The sequence below is a fragment of the Peromyscus californicus genome, unplaced genomic scaffold (genome assembly GCF_007827085.1).
Source record: "Peromyscus californicus insignis strain IS unplaced genomic scaffold, ASM782708v3 Scaffold_7__1_contigs__length_154581171, whole genome shotgun sequence".
Lineage (NCBI taxonomy): Eukaryota > Metazoa > Chordata > Mammalia > Rodentia > Cricetidae > Peromyscus > Peromyscus californicus.
Window position 1 is genome coordinate 257,501 of NW_026294595.1, and position 21,188 is coordinate 278,688.

The 21,188-nt window shown below is 38.9% G+C and overlaps 2 protein-coding genes across 12 annotated transcripts in view; both read left to right on the forward strand.

Moving 5' to 3' along the window:
* Scai (suppressor of cancer cell invasion) overlaps window positions 1–10,873 on the forward strand; it is a 138,941-nt gene extending 128,068 nt beyond the window's left edge. For both annotated transcript variants that reach the window (XM_052726481.1, XM_052726482.1), the window contains exon 18: window positions 1,051–10,873. In XM_052726481.1, the coding sequence (XP_052582441.1) occupies window positions 1,051–1,197 (147 nt within the window). In that variant the 3' untranslated portion in view covers window positions 1,198–10,873. The remainder of the gene's footprint in view (window positions 1–1,050) is intronic.
* A 691-nt stretch (window positions 10,874–11,564) lies between these two features.
* Window positions 11,565–21,188, forward strand: part of Golga1 (golgin A1) — a 58,359-nt gene continuing 48,735 nt past the window's right edge. For 4 of the 10 annotated variants that reach the window (XM_052723338.1, XM_052723336.1, XM_052723337.1 and 1 more), the window contains exons 1-3: window positions 11,565–12,086; window positions 12,390–12,438; window positions 13,867–14,150. In XM_052723338.1, coding sequence (XP_052579298.1) covers window positions 14,016–14,150 — 135 coding nt within the window. In that variant the 5' untranslated portion in view covers window positions 11,565–12,086; window positions 12,390–12,438; window positions 13,867–14,015. The remainder of the gene's footprint in view (window positions 12,087–12,389; window positions 12,439–13,866; window positions 14,151–21,188) is intronic. The other 6 variants (XM_052723340.1, XM_052723342.1, XM_052723341.1 and 3 more) reach the window with 4 other exon arrangements.

Genomic DNA, 21,188 nt, shown 5'->3' on the forward strand with positions numbered 1-21,188 from the left:
GTTTTTTTTTTCCCCCGAGACAGGGTTTCTCTGTGTAGTTTTGGTGCCTGTCCTGGATCTCACTCTGTAGACCAGGCTAGCCTTGAACTCACAGAGACATGCCTGGCTTTGCCTCCCAAGTGCTGGGATTAAAGGCGTGCGCCACCACCTCCTGGCCACTTTTTGCTTTTTATCAGCAGAAAGTTGTTATATGTTCCATTTCTAGAAACTGCCAGACCTTTTCTCAAAGCAGGTCATTAACACTCCCATGGTAAGGTATGAAAGTTGCTTGTGTACCTGGCTGCACTGGGTGCCATCAGGCCTACATTCTGACCAAGTGGGTTGGATCCACTATGCATTTTACTCATCAGTAATAGTGGTAAATATCTTTCCATCTGCTGGCTGGCTGGCTAGTTTGTTACTTGTCTTTGTGGTTGTTTGTTTTTTAATGGTAACAAAAGTTTGAAGTATTCAGGAGATCCAATTAATCAGGTTTTCTTTTTTCTTCAAGTCCCTAAGAAATCTTATCCATTCTAAGTTTACAAAGGTTTTCTGTTTTCTTCTAGGAGTTTTTATTTTAGATTTTGTCTTTTCACTCATTTTGATTTCTACTGCAGCATTTTTTTTATTCATAAAATGAGTATTTTTTTAAATTCCATGTGTGGATCCCTCTTAGGATTTGTATGGTTTTTTGATGATATAGAGTATTACACCTAACAGTCATAGAGGTTAACAAATATTTGTGAAATAATGCAGTGTGCAGATGTATTAGGCTGACCCATAGGAACCTATATTGAGAGATTAAAATTGTCACTTGTTAGTAATTCAGTACAGAAGCCAAGTGTGATTATGCTCTCGGGAAGCTGACTCAGGAACATTGCCATGTGTTAGAGGTATAGCAAGATCCTGTCTAAAGTTAACAAATAAAAGTTCCAAACCAACAAAAAACACATATAGTAGTAATAATAACTGACAAGAGACGAAAATAAACATTGAGCTACTCCTTAATATTGTCAAACTGAGTAGTTTCCTCCCATAAGATTGTGACACATAACTTTCCTTATTTAACAGGAAACTCGAAATTACCCAGAATCCTATCCACAACTGCCAAGGGATGAAACTGTGGAGAATCCTCACCTTCAGAAGCATATTTTAGAATTGGCCTCCATTCTGGATGTTCGGAACATCTTCTTTGAGAATTCTATGGACGACTATTAAAACCCTCATGTTTAACAGTTTTCATCTTCCACAGGTTTTAAACGGTGCAGTTTTTGTGTAATGACAGAGACCGTTACTCAGTTTTTTGTTTTTGTTTTGTTTGTTTTTTTGTGTGAATTTAGGAACCACCATTTTAAAGGCAAACTGAAAAAAAGTTCAAAGTTTTAGGATAACTTTTAAAATATAATCTTTCAAGTCTTTTAAAGTCTCAATCTTGAAATTTTTATTTTTTTGGTTTTGAAATTAGATACTTACCTCCAACATCCAATCCTACATTCAGATAGGTACTATTGCCTCCCTAAGAAGAATAAATTGTTTATTTTTACATAATGAGAATAATCCAGAAGTTATACTTGGACCTTTAAATGTCTGGATTTAGGAAATAATCTAACTGTTCATAGTGGTGAAACTGGCCACATGGACTACTGAAAATCAAGAGCAGAGCCCTTCTGTAGAGTTTCTTCTCACTCCACGATAATAGGTAGGAAAATAATGTACAAAGGAATTTCTTGAGATCACTGAATTTCATTAAATGTTTTCAAACTTTTAGAATCTGTTTAGGATTGATTTACATCTGGAAAATAAATCTTCAATTGGAATTTTGAGGTTACAGAGCTTACTTAGAATGTGAATATATTATCATGAGATTTTTTGTATATTTTATTTTCTTTGTAGTCTTGAATGCTGGAAATATAAAGAAAAATACTTTTAAATATTTCAGCCAAAAATCAAGTCGTTGGTTTCATAACCCTGGACTGTCTCCAGTAGGATTTCTACATAGACTATTCATTGACAGTATCAGGCTTTAAATTGTATCTTAATGGATCCATTGGTATACTCACTGCACAGTTTCTAATTCTTTTTCATATTCGAGTTTCCAAGGCATCAATGTCAGAGATACTGTCAATGTGAGTTGAGGATAACTGGGTTACTGGAAAGTAAATTGTGAGTTGGTTTTACATTTGACAATTTGGAAGTAAGATATTAAAACTCCCTATGTTTTGTTATTTTGTATTCATGCACAAGTTTTTATTATTATTTTAAATAGGACTCAGTAATATAAAGGTTTTTGTGTGTTCTTCTCCATCTCCTTCATAATCTCAAAGGTACTAGCTGTGAAGGTTCCTCCCATCATGGCTCCTTTGGACTGCATGGCATTTAAGGTCAGAAATGCGTGACTCACAGGCCTTCTGCCTGTTTTCTGTATAGGCTCATTGTCTAACTCTGGTGGTTCCTAGAGAAATGGGGTGTCTATTTCCAGTACCTCTTTCCTAAGGAATTTTTTTTTTTTTCTCGAGGCAGGGTTTCTCTGTGTAGCTTTGGAGCCTGTCCTGGAACTCACTCTGTAGTCCAGGTTGGCCTCGAACTCAAAGAGATCCGCCTGCCTCTGCCTCCTGAGTGCTGGGATTAAAGGTGTGCACCACCACCGTTCAGCCCTCGTAAGGAAATCTTGATGTGTTGTTTTAACCTGGTTACCTTTTCTCACCTAGAGCAACACTTGAGGCTAAGTTGTAGCCCTATCTGCTCCAGTGCACTAACTTCATGAAGTCTAGGTTATGGTTGGGTCAGGACTTAGGATGTTTCATTTGCTTTTAAAATTGTTTGTTTGTTCTTTCATTCCATATTGCTTAAAGGTTGGGAAAAAGTTACTCTGGAAAGAGCCTTTCCAGGTGGTGGTTTTTCATTTTTAAAAAGCCTACTTCCCACCAGGTAGTGGCACACACCATTAATCCCAGCACTGGGAAAGCAGAGGCAGGCAGATCTCTGTGAGTTTAAGGCCAGTCTGGTCTACAGAGCAAGTTCCAGGACAGCCAGGGCTACAATACAGAGAAACTCTGTCTCAATAAAAAATAAACAAACAAGAAATAGCCTATTTCTCTTTGTTTGCAAAACCATAACATATCATGGTTTTCCTTTCCCAACTCTTCTCCTAGACTGTAGCAATAGATGATGATTAGCTGTCTGGCCTCTTGTCCAGTTCCCTTATGTGCTGTGTGTACAGCACACATTTTACTGTTCCCTGACATTTAAAGTGGCTCTGTCCTGTGTTTAATCCCTTTTTGCTAAGCATAAGAACCACTGGTTTCAAATCCAAGAAATCTGATTTCTGATCCTGGCTTCTCTAGTAACTAGCATGATGCCCTTGACGAGTAGCTTCATGTGTCTGCTTCTTAGTACTCCTCTGTATAAAACAGAGTGACTCACCCAAGATCCTATTCCTGTCTGTCATTCTACAGTTCGGAGCCTTCGTTCCAAAAATGTTGATTTCCTCCCTGTTGCTTCCAGAAAAGTTGATTTGTATGTTTTTAGCACTATAACATCCTTTTCATATCATGTTTAATAAGATTGTTTTTTTTTTTTAAAAAAAAAAAAAAATCCTACATCCTACTTAGTTGTTTTGAGACTTGTTTAGAGAAACTGTCCTGGGCATATTAGACCTTCCGTGATCAGAAATATATGTGTCTTAGAGATCATAAAGTAAATCTAGATTATAACACAGGCCTTTAAACTAATAGTAATGCAATTCCTAACTGGTGGTTAAAGATCTAAAGTGGACCAAAACTGAAGCTGTAGCTCAATGGTAGATCATTAAGCTAACATTCAGAAATCCAATGTTTGGTCTCCATCACTAGGGGGAAAAAAATTCAAAAAGAAAGAAAAAAATAGAAGCAATTTTGAGATGGGTATGGTGATGTGTGCCTATAGTCTTAGTACATAGGAGGCTAAATCAGGAGGATTGCAAAGTCAGGGCTAATCTAGACTGTATAGCAAAAGCCCATCTCAGAAATAATTGCTAAGAGATCTTGAATCTTTTGAGAGCAAAACTACAGTAGGAAATTTGAAGCTTTTTCTAAATCTATGCCTTTAAACAAACAAACAAACAAAAACATGTATTATGTAGTTGTACAGCTGCCATGCACCACATTTTCTTAATGACACTTGGAATGCAAGAAAGGAAACTTAACAATCCTTGCCTTGAAGATGAAGATTGTGGCTCAGTAGTAGAGCCTTGCCCAGCATGCACACAGCCCTGGTTTCCATTCCCAGTGCTTAAAGGTGGAGAGCCTCAGGAGTTCAAGGCCACCCTAGCATACAGAGTGAGCACTTGACCAACCTTGGCCACATCAGACCCTGTCCCAAAAACTGATTGGCTTATTTTAAGCCCTATTTAATCGTAGATTTTATTTAAAAAAAAAAAAAAAAAAACACCTTAAATATTGGAGCTAAAAACAGCAAAGCTGAGGAAGCAAAATTTTTGTACTCAAATTGCACAAATCTCTTATAGATCCTGGTAAAGTTTCTAGTCTCTTAAGAATCACTGTAAACGGTGGGCAGTAGTGGCACACGCCTTTAATCCCAGCACACAGGAGACAGAGGCAGGCGGATCTTTGAGTTTGAGGCCAGCCTGGTCTATAGAGCAAGTGCCTGGACAGCCAGGGCTACACGGAAAAACCTTGTCTCGAAAAACAACAAACAAAAAACCACTGTAAACCAACTAGAAAGCATCAAACTGCAAGAGACCAGTTACATACAAAGCAAAGTGAAACACAATGAGATTTTCTTTCTGTATCCATATAGTTCTGATATAAGGCAGCCACCTTTCCTGTTTTATAGAAGAAGCAGCAGAGATGTCAGAAGCTGCTGATCTCATCTCAGCCCCCTCTCTCCAGTAGCTCAGGCTTCTTTCTGTATTGAACAAGAGGGAAAACTTTAGAGCTGTATTTAACATAAGAATTAAGATTTTATTCTCACTGTATCAGATACTCAAACCAGTCAGGATGAAGTTCAATTATAGAGTGCTTGCCTAGCATTTGCGAGGCCCTATGTTTAATTCCCACTAAAATGAATATTCATGCCAGTGAATCATTCACTCCAGCATATTTTTAACAATTATAAAATCATATGTTTTTTTTTTCTTTGATTTTAGTCAGGATATATTCTTTGTATGTAAGTGTTTCCTTCCTAGGAAGTGGTGCTCTCGAAACCTTTCAAAGCACAGAATTTATTGTGCCCTTTATATTTTTAAACAAAGTTTAAATGTCCCACAGTTTTGGAATTGTACTTGAGGTTTTCCTGACTCGGGGTTTGGGTTTGGAGTTTGGTTTTGTTTTTCTTCTCCGTCATGCAATAGAATTCTCTTAAATGGGTAATGGTACTGAATTTCATTAATGTCAAGGGAGAAGTCCAAATCAGACTCCTGAATCAGTTACAGACCCTTCTCTAGCATTCTTCTCCAAGTTCAATCTCTGTCTGTGTCTGAGGAGTGGTTTCAACGTAGGTGAAAAATCTCAATTATCCCTGGAGACTTATAATCACCCCAATAACCAGAGAATGTTCTGGAATAGATACATATTAAGATGCCAGGATCTGCAAACTTGGCCACTGCCAGAATCATCTGTCCACCTTGTGTGAGTATAAGACAATATGAATCTGAATCTGAATGCCTTGAGTCTCCTGGTGATGTGGGGGTGATTTCTGTTCTCATGTTTACTTGGAGAATTAAAGAGTATTTAGGTTGAGGGTTCTTTTTAGAACTTATTTATTTGAAATTCTTATTTTTAATGGCATGTGTATATTTTTGTGATGCTAAATGCAATCTCTATAAATTTTTTGTATATATGCGTACATATCTGTAAATATCTTGGTATGCAGTTATACAGTGTGTGTATATATTATATACCCATACCCATTGTGGGCTGAATTTATTTTAGTTCTGTGAGGACATCAGAGTGGCATTGTTCCTGCTACTATAATTAGGTTGTGGCTCGATCTCATCCACAAGCCTCAATTTTAAGGGGCTGTGTTGGGATAAAATGGGCTCCTTTGGAGTTCAAATTATTCTCAGCTTTAAAGTCATCTACAAACTTCAATTTAAATTGATAAGTTTGCTAGAAACCTGGAAACCTAAGTTTGTGAAACTGAGACACCAGTAGGATCTTAATCTTTCTTAGTCCCTTATTTTTCTTAGCACATATTTGAGAGCTACTACTGAGTAGAAAATTGTTTATATTAGGATTTTGGGGGGCTATTGAAAAAATTACTTTGCTCACATTTGAAAATAGGAAATGGCTTTTAAGTAGAAGAAATACCCATGTTTATCATTTCAATATCTGTTATTAAATTTTAATTTTGAATTTTTTTCCATTAATATGCTCATTCTGTATGTGTCACTGTGAGGCAGAAGAAAGGGCATTAGCTAAAGAAAGGTCGAACCTTGGTGGGCTGGACAGAGAGGAGCTGGGTTGTTGATGTGTGTGTCTGTAGCAGTGTCTGCTTAAGTAGACTTTTCTTAATGGCATTGCATATCAAAAATGAGTCTTTTGATTTGGTTTGGGAAACCAAATCTGTGTAGCCATGGCTGCCCTGGAACTCACTCTGTAGTTCAGCTGGCCTTGAACTCAGAAATCTGCCTCCGCCTCTGCCTCCTGAGTGCTGGGATTACAGGCATTGTGCATCACTACTCAGCTTGTTCTACAGTTTAACCATACATTCACCCTCGAAGTAGATTTCTTAATATGAAGTGCCTGAGAGGCTAAGAAACCCTAGGCTTTCAATTAAGCACTGTGTGTGTGTGTGTGTGTGTGTGTGTGTGTGTGTGTGTGTGTGTGTAGGTACATCTGTAATTCCAGTTCTTGGGAGAAGGAGGTAGGAGAATCAAAAGTTCAAGGCTAGCTTCTGCTGCATAGCAGTTTCAGGGACAGCGTAGGCTACAGGAAACCCTGGCTCAAAAATCAGATCAGAAAGGCTTGAGATGATAGTGTTAGGGACATTAAAATTATAGAAAATAGGTACATTGACAGTTTGTGAATGTTTGGATATTGCAGAGTATATCTTTAGTTTATACATTTATTTGCATAAATGAATATAAAGGATGTTTAAACACTTTTATACATTCACTGAAAAGAGTAAAGTTATTTCTGCATTGTAAAGTATAACTGCAAGGCAACTTCCTACTCCATTCTTCAAAAAAAATCAAACCTCTTTTATTAACATTAAATTGTTTTAAAGAGAAAAAACCAGTTCAAGTCAATTCTGCCACTTTTAAAATTATTACATTTACCTCCCCATTGTTTCAATTATACTCTTAGTTATCTTTTTTCAAAATATACTAAGATGCATTAAGGTGTTATTTCTGAGAAATCCTTCAAAAAAAATATTCACAGGCTCTAATGTTGGTTAAGCAACCAAACCTTTTTGCAGGTTGTTTAAAATTGATGACACTAGGGACTGGTGAGATGGCTCAGCAGTTAAGAGCACCTTTTTGTTTGTTTTTTTGCTTTTTTGAGACAGACCCTCTCTTTGTAGTACTGGCTGTCCTAGAGCTTACTATATAGACTAAGCTGGCCTTGAACTCACAGAGATCCTCCTACCTCTGCCTCCTGAGTGCTAGGAGTAAAGTCATGCACCACCATGCCCAGCCAAGAGGCCTCTTACAGAGGACTTGGGTTTCATTCCTAGTACCCACATGGCTCCTCACAACCTTCATTACTAGGGCGTCTAACAGCCTCTTCGGGTCTCTGTGAGCACTGCATGCACATGATGCATAGACATATTATGCAGGCTAAACACTCATACACTTAAATATTCATTTTTTTTTTTTAAAGCATAGTAGGTAAGGTTGATGTTGTACCTGTAACTTATGTCCCAAACAGTTACAAAGCTGGTAACTTTGCAGTTGAATAAAACACGAATTGCTGAGAAAACCAAGCCTTTACCCTACATTCTCTTGAATTCTTATATGCTGATGTTGCACACATAGTCAACTTCGAGTCTTTCCTGAATACTGGGACCACTTAACTTAATGAAAATAAAAAGGTGATTCGTCGTCCTCAGACTAGGCCTTCCAAACATAAATCTATACTTAGTCCCATTTTCCCTGAGTTCTGAGCACAAGAGTTAATTTTCAACATCTTTATATTTAATGGAGAATAATTTATGTGTGGCTAGGATAATCGCCTGCTTACCTGGAAGGAATGATAAAGAAGAACATGTGATTAGGTGAGCATAAGTGTATGAAGTATAACTAATTTGGTACCATAGAAGTATTTTCTTTGAAATCCTGTAACTATGTTTTCTAAAGTGAAAATCAGTATAGAACTCCATTTTTACACAACACTGTTAATTATTCAGAACTGTAACACCATTTCATAATTCTTTTTTTTACCGTTTCATAATTTTAAAATATCATTAATATCTTTTTGTGGTTTTATCTTTTTTTTTTTTTTTAACGTTAGCCGACTACTCAAAGCAGTGGTTTTGGGGGTTTTGTCTTGTTTTGTTTTACATATTCTGATAGCAGATTCGGACTTTTAAAAACAATTTAAAGTACATGACATTGCATTTTACAGACTCAGTCTGAATTTAGTCACAGAACAGTCTACAAGTTGCAAATATTTTTCCTTTAAGTGGACAATTCTAGTCTGTATCCTAAGACAATCATCTTTTTAGATGTATTGTTTGTGGGAATATCACTAATTTCAGATTTCAGACTTTAATTTTCTCACAGGCTGATGAAATGAAAATTAATGGGTTGTTACATCACTCTCAAATTAAAGGAATTATGGCAAGTTGTTACAGGTCTGCAGTGCAAGGTATTTAAATTTTTTTATTTGTGTATTATCACTATTTTGTCTTTTTTTTCCCCTTTTAAAACTGTCATGAATGTCCAATCGTCCCTGGTTCAAAAGTGAGATTTATAAACATTACAGTTTGAACCATGAATTTTCTTAAAAATGAAGCAAGCAAAAATAGCCATTATAGCTGGGCAGTGGTAGTACACGCCTTTAATCCCAATATTCAGGAGGCAGAGGCAGGTGGATCTCTCTGAGTTCCAGGACAACCAGGGCAACACAGAGAAACCCTGTCTTGAAACCTTCCCCCCACCAAAAAAAAATAATAACCATTATAAAATTTCAAATGATGTTACCCCTTTCCTCAGTAAACATTTCCAAACCACAGAGACATGCCACTGTATGTTTCAAAATTTAACTCCCATCCTCTTCTGCACTCCTAAGTTAAAAGGATACAGTTATGTATTTTAAAAACTTCAGGGGGAAAACATTAAAGTGTCATAGGATAATAAGTTTTGTTACTAGTTCCTGAAAAATGGGTTTTTTAAATAATTCTTTATTATATCATCATTAAATTACATTGTGTGGTTCAGTAAAGTAATTCAGAACTTGATTTTTGTGGCTTTTTGTTCACCACATAGACCATGATCACTAGTTTTCCAGACTTTTTTTTTTTTTTAATTTTAATAAGCCTTGCTCTTCAGCTGGAGTCCTGTATGTTATGGGATTCTTAAAATTGATGCAGAAAGGTCTTACATATTAAGGAATGCAGGTAAGTGTCCTAATATATTCTTAGTAGAGACTACAAGGGAAGGAACTTCCCCAGATAAGTTACCCTGGTTTTCTAGCACCAATATAAGTAGTGGTTGCATTTGTCACTGAATCACATGAAGTAGTTAGAAATTACTTATTTTACTTTGCTGTAAAGATTTGTATAATTTCACAGAATTTTGTTATTTTCTGAGCAGTTTGCATTTTAAGACTGTCAGTTAGCTTTGTTCAAAGTATCACTAAATGTTAATTTAATCAAGTAAGAAGTTTTTTTAAAATTGTTTGATCTTCTTTACCCTAAAAATAATGGTGAATCCATTGTCTACATTGTTAGTCAGAAATGCACTTGTTGAAATCATAGCAGAAACTATACTTGACTTTCTAGTAATATGAAACACTTTATTAAAAAATTATGCTTGTCTGTAACTGAAATGTTATAGAGCTGTAACACTGTAGGGATTATAGAGTATATTTATTAGCTCTCAAGAGATTGAAGCACAACAATTTTCTTGTAACAGTCCTTATCCAAGTGCTCTCTGTCATGCAAGTAACAAAGCTAACCAGTTGTTTATGTAGTTGATCACAGATCACTATTATCCTTGAGACAGTCTTCATTTGTATTAAAATTTGGGTATTGTGAGTTAATATTTTAGAATAAACCTGTCATGTCAGTCAGCTAGCTCTGTAAACTGTTTGGATTCACAAAGTTTATGTGTTAATGATAAATTTTGAAGAGACTATTACTGTAATGACTTAAGGGGAAAATTATATTGTCAGTATCATTTGACTTGAACATTTGTGTTGTAAAAGTCTTGTCTGTTGGTGTTTCTACATTGCTTAAACCACACATTCTCTTAAAGGAGTTTTGTTTTGTTCCTTTCCAGCAGTCATTTTCTGCTTTTGTCTGTTAAATTAACATTTTATAAACCTTAGATATTGACAAGTTCTTGAACATTTTCTTGAGTTGATCACTTGACTCGTGATTTGTCATAAAGGATGCAAGCCTTTCACTTCTTCACTACATAAATTTCAAACACTGTGATTCTGCAGAGCAGATTCTGTAGGCATTGCAATGTACTTTCCTGTTACACAGTCCCTATCACTGAGGGCACTTAAATAGTAGAGGTTGGAAAATAAAATGTTGTTTTGATGTTTGTTAAATAACAAGATTACAGAATATTTGTTTTTTGTGGTCAGTGATTTTGCATTGATAATATCTCTAGAATGTGTATACATTCATCAAGTGTGAACTCTTGTAAATGAATTTTGTATCTTGAATCACGTATATATTAAGTGTTATCATCAATATAAAAAATAAACATTATTTGCTTAAAGTTTTGTGTATTTCTTTAGCATTATTGACATGTTTCCTTGTTTGGGGCTATATATACCTCAGGCACGCTCATAATGCTACTTTGTAGATTTGAGAGTACTGATTTTGCTGTTTGCTACAACTAGGACATGGAGAAAACTGGAAAGAATAGATGGAATCAACAAACCCAAGGGCTGGTGTTTCCTTGGGCAGGACTGAAGTTTCTTTAATGTAGAATGCTTGGCTTGGAATTGAGGAATATAGAAGTCCGGGGCAGAACAAGGATAATGAGGTTCTAGAAACTTCTTTCAGTTATATGAAATGTGTGCTCGACAGGAACTCGGACCTCAGACGCTAAAGTGGAAACCTGGATCACAATGTGCGAGGTGCGCATTGTAGTTTTTGGAGTAGTTTCCTGTAGCCGAAGGACCAGCCCTCGAGTACCGCCTGCCCCAGGGCCGCGTCAGCCACGGGGCTCCTCCCACTTCAGAAGCGAAGTTCTTGGCGGTCGAGTGCAGCCCGGTTGGTATCCGCGGTCCTGCACATGCTGACGTGGCAGTGGCCGGGCAGCCAAGATAAAAGTGCCCGCTCCCGGTTGCCGTTCTAGCCCAATGGCCCAAACAGTTCGCTGGCGCGCCAATGGGTCGCGTATGGGCGCATGCGCGAGCAGAGAACGCGCCGACGCGCAACCACTTCCGGCGCGCGGCAAACGTGCGGTTCCGGGTTGGTGCTTGGCTAGCCGGCTGGAGGTGGGGGCTGGTGACGCTCCTCGCGCCCCCGAGAGTCCGCGGAGGCGGGGCCGTGTTGGCTGCCCCAAAAGCAGCAAGTTCGCTGCCGAAACTGCAGGACGCAAGTAGGCCTCCTCCGGTAGTCTCGGGCAGTCCGCCGCTAGGCGGGGACACACCGGACCCCGACCCAGGGGTGGGGGCGGTGTTGGAGTGCTCAGAGGACTCGGGAGGGGAAGGAAGCGGCCCCTTGGCCTGGGGGTCGAGCCGTCCTGCGACCTTAGCCAAGTCACCACTTCTTTCTGGGACGCAATCTTCCTGCTGTCAAACAGGTTGGGTCCCTCCCTTGATTGACAGCCCTATTGAGGACGCGGCTCCAGAGCGAGCCAGAGGGAGTGGGATCCAAATTGCGGTGGCCGGCATCTCTGGACCTTAAGCATCTGTATGAACTTTGCTCCAAAGACTTAGTGCGAGTCAAGACTCAGAGACCAGACTACCAGGTCTGACCAGGTAAACACTGTGTGTGAGAATCAGCTGAGAAATACTGTCCCTTGGAAACCTTCAACTAATTCAGTACTCCTAGGAAGAAATAAATGTAGGCACCTAACGCTGTGAGAAAGTCTTTCTGCTTTTGCAAGTGAAACTCTCAGGTTGTTCACAGGGACTTCGGTGCATCCTCTTAACAGCTGTACTATAGTGACAAGATGTTTTGTCCATTTAAGTCATCCCTGCCCTCCTTTCATGCCGCCTTCGATGAACATTTTGGTCTTGCACTTGAAATATCCAACCCATTTTACCTTTGTTTTCACGCAGGGCAGTGACTTTGACCTCCAGACTGTTTTAAATATAGTAGATAAGACAGGTGAGTACAATGGTTTACAGATATTGGGGGTAAAGTTTTTGAAGGATTTTATAGACTTAATGGATAATCTGAAGTGGTAAGGAATCGTCTGTCATCTTAGAGCAGAGTGTATCCTTCACAAGACATGAAAAGTTAAGGTTGAAACAGAATGGTAGGAGTTTGTTTCGTTTTTTGTTTTTTGTTTTTGTTTTTTTTGTTTGTTTGTTTTTTTTGGTTTTTCGAGACAGGGTTTCTCTGTGTAGCTTTGCGCCTTATCCTGGAACTCGCTTTGGAGACCAGGCTGGCCTCGAACTCACAGAGATCCGCCTGGTTCTGCCTCCCGAGTGCTGGGATTAAAGGCGTGCGCCACCACCGCCCAGCTTCGTTTTTTTTTTTTTTTTTTTTTTTTTTGGTTTTTCGAGACAGGGTTTCTCTGTGTAGCTTTGCGCCTTTCCTGGGACTCGCTTGGTAGCCCAGGCTGGCCTCGAACTCACAGAGATCCGCCTGGCTCTGCCTCCCGAGTGCTGGGATTAAAGGCGTGCGCCACCACACTATGCAGCCCTGGCTGGCCCGGAACTTGCTGTGTTCCACTATGCAGACCAGTCTGGCATTGAATTCACCGAGATATTTGTGCCTTTGCTGGGATTAAAGGCCTGCACCACCACAGTTGGCCCAGTAATGTTTTATTGAGAGGAAAGAATTTTTGAATCTCATGTTAAATACCATATGGGAAGAAAAGAAATTGTAACTTGAAGTAATATTATGAAGCACAAAGAAAATCACACATTTCCACACAGATGTGAAAAGTAATAGAGTATCTGATGGCTATATTTAGTCTGAGTTTCTTGGGGTTTTTTTCTAGGTTGTAACTTTTTTATTCCCCCTCTGGGAAGAAGCACCTAATTGAAAACCAGGGACTGAGTTGCATATTTTATATCTTTTTACTTTTGTGTCTTTGACTTACAGAGAGCACTAAATTCTTAGTAAACAGGTTATTAGAAGATTCAAAAGCATTAAGTAATGATTACATGGTATTGACCTGGGAAATTTTACTGCATGTCATACACCATTGCTAATGTAGTATACTAAAACAAAAAGTTGAGATTTGTGAGTTAAAGAGCTCTGTGTTCAGATACTAGCCCTCTAACTTAGCCACATAGTTGTTGGCAGGTTGTTCTGCCTCTTTCTGACCAGATGCAAATAAAGCACCTGAGTGTTTTTTAAGTGTTTAATAATTGTGTTCTCTCTGTGTGTGTGTATACTTACTATGAGACTACTTTTGAAACCTGAAGCTTTGTGTGTGTGTGTGTGTGTGTGTGTGTGTGTGTGTGTGTGTGTGTGTACTTAACTATGAGACTACTTTTGAAACCTGAAGCTTAACATGACAACTGAGATGTGAAATCTTTCCAGTGTTTAACTTGGAGCTATCTCTTTTCATCTGATTTATAGATACTGTTTTGCCAAAATTCTTTGGCCAGCATTTAAGTGAGATGCAGCTAAACTGGAGACCTGAGCCTTTGTAGGTACTTCTGTCTTTTATTTCATTCACTGACAAGTTCAATGGTTAGTTACCCTTGCAAGATAGATACACAGAAAAAATGTTCGCAAAACTAAAGAAGAAAATTGCAGAAGAGACTGCTGTTGCTCAGAGGCCAGCAGGCTCGACTAGGATCCCACGGTCTGTGAGCAAGGAGTCTGTGGCCTCTATGGGAGCTGACTCAGGAGATGACTTTGTAAGTATCTTCTCCTGCTTTGAATATTTGATGCAGTCTGTATATACTTTTTAAATATTATTGCAAGAAATCTTTCCAATGAAAGCTTTTAGACTGCATGATTATTTTATGCTTTTTCTAGTTTATAAATATAAAAAAACTGCCTCTTTCTCTCTCTCTCTCTCTCTCTCTCTCTCTCTCTCTCTCTCTCTCTCTCTCTCTCTCTCTCTCTCTCTTCCCCCCTTTGGTTTTTTAAGACAGGGTTTCTCTTTGTAGCATTGGCTGTCTAGGAACTCGCCCCGTAGACCAGGCTGGCTTCAAACTCCCAGAGATCCACCTGCCTCTGCCTCCCAAGTGCTGGAATTAAAGCCCTGTACCACCACTGCCCAGCTTCATACTTCATTCTTATTAACATTTCGTTTTTGTTATTTGTCTATATTTCCCTCGTGTATTTTGTTCATTACCTTTTTTCTGTTTTTTCTATTTATATAACTTACACTTTTTTTTATGTTTTAGTCTATTAAAATGCACGCCTTGCTGGGTGTGGTGGTGAATGCCTTTAATACCAGCACTCCAGAGGCAAGCAGAACTCTGTGAATTTAAGTCCAGCGTCATCTACAGAGATAGTTCTAAAGTGTACGTCTTGTTTCCTCTTCAGACACATACACTTTAAGTCATTGTTGCTTAGCAGGGTCTATGAATTATGGTCTTAAGTTAGACACAGTGCAGTTTTATTGGGAAGGTTGATGGAAAATTATTTCTAATGGATTCAGTATTCAATGTTGTTTGTAAGTATGTGTGTGTGTGTGTGTGTGTGTGTGTGTGTGTGTGTGTGTGTGTTTGGTAAGATTTCACAATAAATACGATGCTTTATCAGGAAAGGGTCATGCTTAAGGATTAAACTAAGTTAAATGACTCTTTAAGGGCTTATAGTGCTTGATAGATATTCTTATATATGAATGTATATAACATAAAAGCAGGCTTCATCTCCAACTCTACAAGGAAAGAAAGTGTGTAAAGAACAATGTATATGTAAAGTGTAAGTCATGAAGTAAATCTAGTGCCCATCTAAGAAATAAAATGTTTTTAATACTGTTAAAACCACTTACATGCTACTTCCAAATTCCCCATACCCTGACAGATAGGCGCTAGCTTAAATTTTGTGTTTATCATTCACTTGCCTTTTAAAATATCTTAACAGTTTGAGCTCATAAATAATGTATTACTTAAAACTTTATTTTTGAACTTATGAAAATGTCATGCCATAGTCTTCTTTTTTTTTTTTTTTTTTAAGATTTATTTATTATGTATACAGCATGTATGACTGCAGGCCAGAAGAGGGCACCAGATCTCATTACAGATGGTTGTGAGCCACCGTGTGGTTGTTGGGAATTGAACTCAGGACCTCTGGAAGAGCAGTCAGTGCTCTTAACCTCTGAGCCATCTCTCCAGCCCCACCATAGTCTTCTTGGGCTTACTTTTTTTTTTTTTTTAACTTAATATTTTCCCAAAATGCATCTGTGTTCCCTGAAGCTATGGCTCATTTATTATTAACATTGCTAAAATTTCAACATTTGAAAAGACCATGTTTTATTTTTATTCTTCAGTGATTGGCCCTTGAATATTTCCATGGTCAGCTGAGTCTTCCTTCTCTTTTCTTCCTCTACCTGAATCCAGGTCATATCCAGGTCACATGCCAGAAGCTATTAGGTTATTGGAGTGGAGCTATAAAGTTACAAAATCAAGATTATCATTGGCATCTGTAACTAACAGGAACTAGGAGTGAATGTTTGATCACCTAGCTAAATAATTTAGTTTTAACACTGAGTTCTGCAGCAGAAGGACCTGCTTTCCCTTCATGTTGATAAGTAAAATCTCATATCTAGAGTATGTTTCAGACATAGAGATGGATTCGAGTTTAGGAATTCTTTGGCTTTTAGACTTTTCCAGTAACCTATTTGAATTTAAGGAATTACATAATCTGACTTTCATTCCCAATCTCTGAACCCTTATATCCAGCTGAGTATATTTCTCTAAATAAACATTTTCCCTATGACATCTCAGATTCAAAATGAACAAATTGAATTCCTTAACTCCATCTCTAAATGTGCATTGAACCCTCTCAAGCCTTGAACAGAAGCCATAAAGGCTTTTTAGATCCCTGCCTCCTTTGACTTCTTAGTGCCTTATCAGTCAACAAGTACTTTGGGTTCTATTTGCCAAATGTCTCTGCAACTTACCTCTTTACCCCATCAGCTAGTGCATTTACTAGTGTTTCCCTCTTATCACAGGCTGACCTTTTTTTCCTCAATTAAAAAGTCTCCAGTCTGGATGCCCTGCTTCCGATAGCTTTCTCCCAAGATGATCTTCTTAAAAGTAAATCTATTTGTGTTTCTCGATGCTTAAAATTCTATAGCTTTCTCCTCTTTTTCAGGAACTCATTATTGTAGTGAATAAACTGATGGTTTCATCACAGCTTACCTACTCAACTTCATCTCATTCAACTTTATTACACCCTATGCTAGATCCATATTTAATTTATTGAACATCCTGAAATAGACTTCATTGTTTCCTGCCTACAAATGTTTGCCTGTGCTGTTTACTCTCTCTAGAATGTCTAATGTCTCCCTTTTGTACCTGTGTTCCTCTGAGAGATTCTTGGACTTCCTTCAGAGACTCTACTCATACATCTCTTCTAGAGAGCCTCTTGGACCCTGACCCTTTCCTCCTCCTGAGTTTGGTGCTTATTTCCTCTTTCCTTAGTAGTAGCCTCTGTTACTCTGAATTGCTAGTGCTGACTCACTTGATGGATCTCCACTAAACTAGGGGTTCCATGAAAGGCAATAAAGTGAAGCACTTAATAACTCACAGGGGTCAGTTACAGGACAAAGACCTGGGTTTTATTACTTTTCCTTTTCTTCTTTTGAGACATTATTTCACTATGTATCCATGGGTGGCCTGGAACTCACTCTCATGGATATCTCCTTGCCTCTGCTTCCTGAGGGCTAGGATTAAAGGCATGTGACAACACACCAAGCTGAAAATTTGAATTCTTCCTGTATTGTTAGTCTGTGACATTGGACAGCTTCCTTCACTCTTCTTTGTCTAGTTCCCACATCTGTGAAACAGGAATAGAAACGGTATCTATCTGTATTTTTTTTTTAAGATTTATTTATTTATTGTATATACAGTATTCTGTCTGCATGTAACCCTGAAGTCCAGAAGAGGGCGCCAGATCTCATTACAGATGGTTGTGAGCCTTCATGTGGTTGCTGGGAATTGAACTCAGGACCTTTGGAAGAGCAAGCAGTGCTCTTAACCTCTGAGCCATCTCTCCAGCCCTCTATCTGTATTAAAGTATGTGTCAGGGATGTCCCAAGTCATCGCCAGGCTGGATGATATGCCAGGAGTACTCAGTGTTCTAGCGCATGCACAAAGCCTGGGTTCCATCCTCAATCCCATGAAAAAAGAAATACTGTAGTACCCAGTTCTTAGTAAGCATTTCATAATCAGCTTCTGTTGTTGCTGCTGCTGTTTAGGGAAGCCTGTTTCACCATTTTTTCTAACATTAGCACAATGCTGAAGCCTAGGATATCTCATTCACAGTAATAATCAAAACAATTTGTTCTGTTTATGTCTCCCACAGTTTGCCACTGTTTGGCATTAGGAGGGAGGACCTTTGAGAGAGGATTAAGTCAGGAGCCCTGAATATTTAGGATTAGTGCCTTTATAAAAGCTCCAGACACTGCCTTTCCTCCTCTACTATTCAGGGTATGGCTAAAAGATGCCTATCCATGAACCAAAAAGTGAGCCCTTACCAAACACTAAACTCTTCCTGGGCCTTGATGTTAGACTTCTCAGGCTTTAGAACTGAGAAGTCCATTTCTGCCATCTACAAGATACCTATTCATGGTATCAGTTTCAGCAACCTAAACAGAGAAAACGGCTAGTAGAAGATGGTAGGTAATAGAAGCAGGTCTGTGGCAGCTTCTGTTCTGCAGACTGACAAGTGCAGCCTTAGATATCCTCCTCCAGCTCTGTGAAGTCAGTGATACTGTCACAGTTTGCCTAAGAGGAAGACATTGTACAGGGCATTTGAGTAATTAGCTCAGGTTCTTGCAACTCAGTGGTAAAACGGGTTGAATCCAGGTGTTGTGACTCCACAGATTTAACTGTCCTTAATACTGAACCTTGGGTTAAGGTTCACTGGCAAAGCACTTTCCTAGCATAAGTAATGCCCTAGATTTAATCCCTAGTACAGAATTTTTTTTTAAGCCCTAGGTTTCTAGGTTTATTCAGTACCAGAAGAAAAAAGAAACTAACTCCCAGTAAATATTGAATGGCAAGTAGCTGAACAGGTAATTAATGTTTAAAATGGTTTGTGAATTGTTCAACCACCTCTAAAATCATCTTGGGGATAAAATGAGGAAACAGTATGAAAGACTGGGTGTTACTATTGTTTTAAATTTTGTTTGGTGTGGTAACAGAATTATAAGTGGAAAAATACCATTCTTTAGAAATGTGTGTCAGAGTTCAGAATGAAAGGTCCTGATGTCTATCATTTGAACCTCAGCAAAATAAGAATTCAAGAAGCAAATGTGAAAAAACAACCCTGCACTTGAGGGGCAAATGGGAAATGACCACCAGGCGACTCTCCCCTCTGCTGTTTTTGAAAACTTTTATAATAAAAGCAAAGACAGGGTAACACCCACCTGTAATCCTAGCATTTGGAGAAAGAGTGTCCATTCAAGGCCAGACTGGGCTACATAGGAAAAGATTGTCTCAAAAAAAAAAAGTGGGGGGAGGGGTGGCTGGAGAGATGGCTCAGAGGTTAAGAACACTGGCTGTTCTTCTAGAGGTCCTGAGTTCAATTCTCAGGAACCACATGGTGGCTCACAACCATCTATAATGAAATCTGATACCCTGCAGGTATACATGCAGGTAGAATGCCATGTACATAAATAATAAATAAATCTTAAAAAAAAAAAAAGCAGAGTTTCTATTAGTATTTTAAATTTTTATTTACCTCCACATGTGTGTGGCATATGCATATGTATGCACATATATGCAGGTACACTCACTTGTGTAGGCATATGTGTAGGCCAGAGGACAACTTTGAGAATCTACCTCTATTGATCCCTACTTTTTGGGGTGTAGTATGTGTTTGTGTATGCCTGTGGGTGCCTAGGCGCACCCACATGCAAAATCCAGAGGAAGACATTGGGTACCTTCCTCTTGCTCTTTGACTTCTTGCAGAATGGGTCTCTCACTCAGTAAGAAGTCCCTTTGGGCTACGCAGGCTAGCCAGGGAGTTCTTGGAATCCACTTGTCTCCAGCCCTCCTTCCCCAACACTGGGGTTCAGGTACTTGCAGACATGCTTGGCTTTTTAATCTAGGTGCTGGAAAATTCAACTCAGGTCCTCATGCTTGACTGACAAGCACTTTTACCCACTGAACCTGGAGGTTACCATTTTGCTATGGTATCTGCCTGTCTTCTCCCTCCAACCCAGTACTGGGGTTACAGGAATACATTACCATAGCTGGCTTTTATGTGGGTACTGTGGATTCAAACTTAAGAATTCTTATACATTAAGCACTTTATATCTACTGAATCATATCTCCCAGCCCAAATTTTTAAAAAATATTTTGTAAGTAGCTTGCCAGTTAGATTTCCTTATGACATTTTCCTACATGCTTACTTTTTTTTTTAATGCCAAATGTCATTTATTGAAGGAGGGAGAAGGTCTTAAATACAGGCTTACAGCACAATGGGAGAACCCCAGAGGGCAGAAGTTCCCTACTGATGTTTTATAATCTTGCATCTAAGCTGTTAACACCCATTATGCAGGATATACAGACAAGGAACTTCTCTTAAGCATTCAGGAGGGTGGAACCTGGAAGGGAATTAGCATAGGAAAGATATCAAGGTCAAGGTCAGCAAAACAGGGCCTAGGGCCCTACAGGTCCCCCTTTTACTAATAAATGAGCTTCTGACTTAGGTTGCCTGGGACGTCAGCAGGTCACCTTACCCGTCATGGAGACGCCTGCCCAGGCCACACAGGCACTCTGTCTTAGGTTGGTGAGTGCCCCCCAGGTATTACCCATCTTTGAATACTCATTATCATAACTGCTGCCAAAGATCTCAAAGTGGCACTGGGCTTGCAATCAGTGTGTTCAACACAGAAATGACCAACAGAAGTCCTAACCCACCCATAGCCAGGAGGCTAAAGGCAACTGAGCCATTCCCTTCCTTAACGAGCCTTATTGCAAATTGGAGTCCTTGTAAGATGGTATCCCAAAAGCAAATGGAACTTGAGTTTATAAATTTATAATTTTCAAAGCCAATCGAAATGTATATAACTATTAAATTAAATTTATCATGCCCAATAGAATGAAAGATTAATTAACTGTGGTAGCTACTTTTGCTGCCAGGGTCTCCACTGTGCTAGCTGTAGTAAGCAATCATGAAATGGTAATCCCAGAAACAGTAGCATCGGTGGCTGCCTCTGCTATAACAGCAACAACGGCAGCAGCAATGTCAAATTCTCTTTTGGAATGTGTGGGCATCCACTGACATGGATACAACTCCAGGAACACGAACTGCCAAGGCCCATTTTTCTTGATCCCAGCATGACTTAATCAGGCAGCTCTGCAAAAGAACAACTAAGAACCATAAAGAAAAACAGGCAGCTCACAAGGAGCATAACTAATGGTCTTATAATTATACATTTAGGCTCATAAATTTTAAGGTATCTTCAAAGGGGGCTAAATGAATTTCAGGAGGCCAATAAATGTTGCACAGAGCCACTCCTGAGAACTAAGTACTACACCAGCTTGAAGAGGATTTTGAAAATGAAAAGGCTTAGCTGACATGCACCTGTTAACAAATGGAGGTCAGTGACGTTCAGGGTTATCCTTATTCTCCAAGGTGTCTGGGTGACACATTCTCAAACATACTTGAAAAAGCAGTTACCATACATTACCTTCTGGAGAATCCAACCGCATGACTACAGTTCCTAGGCTTATGTTAATGCTTGCCAAAGCTGGCCATATTGGGCT